This window comes from Ctenocephalides felis, unplaced genomic scaffold, assembly GCF_003426905.1.
Source record: "Ctenocephalides felis isolate EL2017-DRISC unplaced genomic scaffold, ASM342690v1 CF-g0.4_SCAFFOLD_01492, whole genome shotgun sequence".
NCBI lineage: Eukaryota > Metazoa > Arthropoda > Insecta > Siphonaptera > Pulicidae > Ctenocephalides > Ctenocephalides felis.
In genome coordinates, this window is record NW_020537646.1 from 14220885 (window position 1) to 14225805 (window position 4921).

General features: G+C 28.4%; 1 protein-coding gene across 1 annotated transcript; it reads right to left on the reverse strand.

Moving 5' to 3' along the window:
- Positions 1-4174, reverse strand: LOC113370886 (ras-like GTP-binding protein RhoL). Its single transcript, XM_026611564.1, has 6 exons — positions 3966-4174; positions 3782-3896; positions 2786-2903; positions 2526-2725; positions 1855-1971; positions 1-348 (listed from the first exon to the last, which is right to left on the reverse strand). The coding sequence occupies exons 1-6, from the start codon at positions 4085-4087 to the stop codon at positions 1-3; spliced, it is 1020 nt and encodes a 339-aa protein (XP_026467349.1). The 5' UTR covers positions 4088-4174.
- Positions 4175-4921: the final 747 nt, after the last annotated feature.

The following is a 4921-nucleotide window of genomic DNA, read 5'->3' on the forward strand; positions in this document are numbered from 1 at the left end:
TCATTTTTCCCTTTTTTTTCCTCTTTTTTCGCTTTTTTTTTTACATTTTTTTTCCTTTTTTGGTGTTGTTTTTTTCGCGTGTTGTCGTTCTTGGGTAGATTTCGGGTTTGGCATGGATCTTCCGCAATGTGTCCCTCTGCGTGTGACCTGTCGCATCATGAACCTCAGGTTGACCATCACTTTGTGTGTTCGTTTCAGGACCCACCGCGCCTGCCAACAGCCAGCACCAGCACTGCTCCATTTTTTCTGCTTCAGAGTTGGTCGTCGTTGCCTGCAGTTGGACTCGATCCGTCTCACCTTGTGCCTCAGAGCGATTTCACCGAGTATGCGGTCACTTAAACCACTCGGCTATTTGAGTTATTGATGATAATAGTTATTTTTATCCTCATATTGTATTAATATTGAATTTGAATAAAAAATATGTATCATACACATCTCTCTTATTCATCATCTGCCTCTACCCCTCTCTTTCCCCAGTGCTTCTACCTTTTTTTTTTTTTCTCTTTATGTATTTCTCTTACAGTCAAGTGCGAACTTGAGTTTTTTGTTTTTCAGAAATATCTAAGTGTCAAGGTCGAAATGCGACACCTGAATTTAATATTTTGAACTAATATTTGATAACTATGAAAAACTATACATTTGATTTTTTGGCCTTTCGGAATCGAACCGAGACACGCTGAGCAACCGTAGTGGCAATTAACGATCTCGGCCAATTGGTTTTACAAACCTGTCTTTTGTAAAAATATAAAGTTTATTTTCAAATGAAAGATATAAGTTTCCTAAAAATGTTGTATGCCAAATGTGCGAATGGCCGAGGTCGTAAAGCTACGGTTTAGGCCAGAATAACAAATCGAGGTTCGCCAGTTCGACCCTCATTTATATAAAAAAAAATTGAATTCAATCATTTTTCTTACTGTGTAAATAAATAAGATATATAGATAAATAATTGAATTTATTGAGTGTCAGTATTACAAAAATCGACATAATATATATGCATATATAAATATATATATATATATATATATATATATATTAAATACGCATGTATATATATATATATATATATATATATATATATATATATAAAAGATAAGAATTAGTAGGAGGATAATTTTTAATAAATTTATATTCACGCCTGGTTAGCAGTAAACCAAACCTACTTTGGTGTAATTTAAAAATCTTATTATTTTTTCCTTAAAAAACCGGTCTATCAGGGGCACCCAAAATTGGCCAAAATCGTGACTTTCAAATGCAATTTTAAGGCCCTTAATGAATGAAATTGATAATTTTAATGAATGCATTGTGTAGACTAAATTACAATCTTTATACCAAAGCAAAAAAATTATAAATTTATCATCGTCTTCATAAGTTAAAATCAGCTTCAAAGTTGGCAATTTTTCAAACTTCAAATTGGTCACAGGGGCAGAATTTTTTTTTTTCCAAAAACTGATTTCATATTCGGAATCAGCGCCTCGAAAACTATCAAAATCGGCCAAAACATTTTGAAAATTGCGAAAATAATGTTCATTTTATTACTAAAATTTTGAATTTGCAACCAAAAATTTCGATTTTTTTCTTAAGTATGCAGATTTATCTAAAAACGGATAACATTTTTAAATTCATCGATTCCAAATCTATCAAAACCAATCAAAACATTTTGAAAATCGCGAAAAAACACTCGATTTTTGAAAAAAAAAACGACTTTGCAACCAAAGACTTCGATTTTTCGCGGGGTGTACGTGAATTTATCCAAAAAGGGATAGCATTTTTGAAATCAGCGTTTTAAAATCTTTTGGAATCAGTCCAAACATTTTGAAAAGCGTGAAAAAACATCAATTTTTATGATAAAATTACGATATTGCAAACAAAGATTTCGTTGTTTTGCGGTGGTACACCTTCTGAAATCATGATAATTTCGTCCTTTTCTTCAAAAAGACTTTCTCCAATTCGTTGTCTATCAAATTTCCTCTCCTATATGAAAGACCCAGGATTTAAGGCATTTTTCTAAAATATAAGCACATAGAATAAAAATTTATCCTAAATAATTATCATGAATTATTTACATTTAAAATAAGAGTGTAAGTTTAAATGTATTTAAAAAAAAATCCGTGGTTTTAATTTGATATCATTTTCAAATTGAGTAAAATGAATTTAAAGGAACCATGAATAGTTTTAACTTGATATTTTCAATTTGAGTAAATTGTGTCTTTAAAAAAGCGGTCCATGATTTTAACTTGATATTTTCGAATTGAGAAAAATGATTGTCCATGGCTTTAGCTTGGTATTTTATAACATATATTCTAATTGAAAATAAGCCCATCTCGGGAACTGCGGTGTAAAATGGAAATAGGAAAAACGCTCACACTACTTCTTCCCTGAATCTAGTTTGAGTTTAACTACCAATTATTTTATTATAAAGTTTAAAATACAACATTTAAAAAATAACAATTATTTTTACACCGTTTAATGGCGTTATAATTCCACATATAAAAATCACAATATCACGTAGTTATAATTTATAATACATTACATTTCAATTTTCGTGCGGCATTTTCCTTTTGCAACACAGCTCGAACTGCCTTTATGAAAACAGTATCCACATTTGTATATTCAAGTGCTGAACATTCTACAAAATCACTTGATCGGATCTTTTTGTGCATTGATTGACCTTCTTCAAATGTCACCAAACCATGGGAGTTAGAATTTCTCAAATCGATTTTAGTTGCTGCAAGAAATTCAAGCGTAATTTAACTGGTGGGAGTTTACATAAAACTGTTTCACCTACCGATTAAGATTATTGGTGCTTTTGGTGAATAATGCCGAATTTCTGGATACCATTTTGAATGCACATGGTCGAAACTATCGCGACTACTAATTGAGTAACACAGCAGGAAACAATCAGTCTGTAATTTTGTAATACTGATTGTCATATCAATAATGTTTATGTATACATATACATATATATATATATATATATATATATATATATATATATATGAATATGCAATTTTTCTTCTAGCGCCACCATCCCCTCATTATTTTATCTGTTTTAACAGTTTATCGTTAAAATTATAAGAATATTTACGTTATTTTTTTAAATACTTTTTAATAACTGTGGATTTAGTACACAAAAAATTAGATATATAATATAAAAGCCCTTTGATTTTAAATTTATTTAGAATATCGTGGCGATACGCGAATTCTTCATAATCACTACCAAACTACTTCTAAATTCTTATTTTTAATCTAAACTTTTTAGGACATCCAAACATTTCAGAATGTTTATTATTGCTTGAAATAATATTTTTTTAAAAATTTATTTATTTAGGAGATTTTATGCGATTTATTCTATTAAACAAATCATGGTGCTTTATGTTGGATTATTTTATTTTGATTTTTCCTTATTTAAAATATCCAAAATTGAATCTTAAATATTGCTCAAATATTAGTGAAAAATACAAAGAAATTATATGTTTCTTGAATTATATTGAAAAAAAAAACTATATTAAAAATTTCATTTCCAAATCTCGTTTTGGCGCCCCCTAAGGCGTGCGCCCGCATTTTTTGCTTGCATCGCATTCAAGGTAGGACCGGTCCTGTATATATATATATATATATATATATATATATATAATATATGTATACATATAAGAAAAATGTAAGTAATATCGATAGATATGAATTTAACTATCTTTATCATTTATCATTTGCCATAATCTAGGAAAATTTTAATAGATTATGCTAATATTAAGAGAAAATAAAAAACATTGTATATTCTTACATTTGGATAAGAAAGTGGCCGCAACCTATCATAATCCTCCTGACCTGATGTATCCCAAACATTCAAAATGTGTGTGCATCCATCTACTAATATGTTAGCTGTGTAATTTTCAAAACTAAAATCAATATATAAATGAAAAACTTATAACAACGAAAGTCATTGTTAATATTCAGATTTTACTCACACTGTAGGTATATATTCACAAGGAAAAACTCCTTTAGTGTAAGTTATCAGTAAGCAGGTCTTCCCAATAACGCCGTCTCCAACTGCAGTAACTCTTATAGATTTCTTTCGTTCTTCTGCCATTTGTAATGGTAATGTATTCTCATGCAATTACTTAGATCAGTAATTGTGAAAATGTTACCCATAGAACTTTTTGTTCAGTAACATTGACATGTCAGTATGTAGAAAGACAAAATACTACATATCAAATGAATACAGAATTTATTTCGGACCATGTAATAAATTTTGAAAAATAGAATTATGATCAATTACATGCTTTAGATACGTTATCAGCATTTAACAGATATCTTTGATAAATATATACGGTTCTTTCGTTTTGTATCAGGCAGACTATAAAAGTCATTTTTAAATGATAAAATATTGGTGGTGTTTAGTATACTCTGGAAAAGGTATTTCAAATTATTACTTGTAAATTTTAAAATAAATAAATTATAATTATTGAATTAATCATATAATAATTGTTAATGAAATGAACGCAATTTAATCTACTTTTGCGTTAAAATGCAATAAAAATAAAATGGACATGATGTAAAGTATTGAGCAACAAATAAATTCTGAATTAAATAAAATTTATTTCATTTGTACAAGTGAAATCTTTCAGCCATTCCTACCATTAAATATAATATCAAGCATCTGATACAATCATTAAATGTAATTAAATTATTTATTGATAATCATATTAAATAATATTCATCGGATTTGTAATTAGTACTAACAATAAGATAAAAAAATAATACATGAAAATGAAAATAGGACAGCCTAATGATAATAGTCTAAACTCAGCTTAATTATTAAAACTCATTTCAAATAGCGCATTTCTAGATAATTTTATTAAGTTTTCGGCAGTATATCAATTTTATTTATACTATAAAAGAAATAATTCATGCTAGAAATATT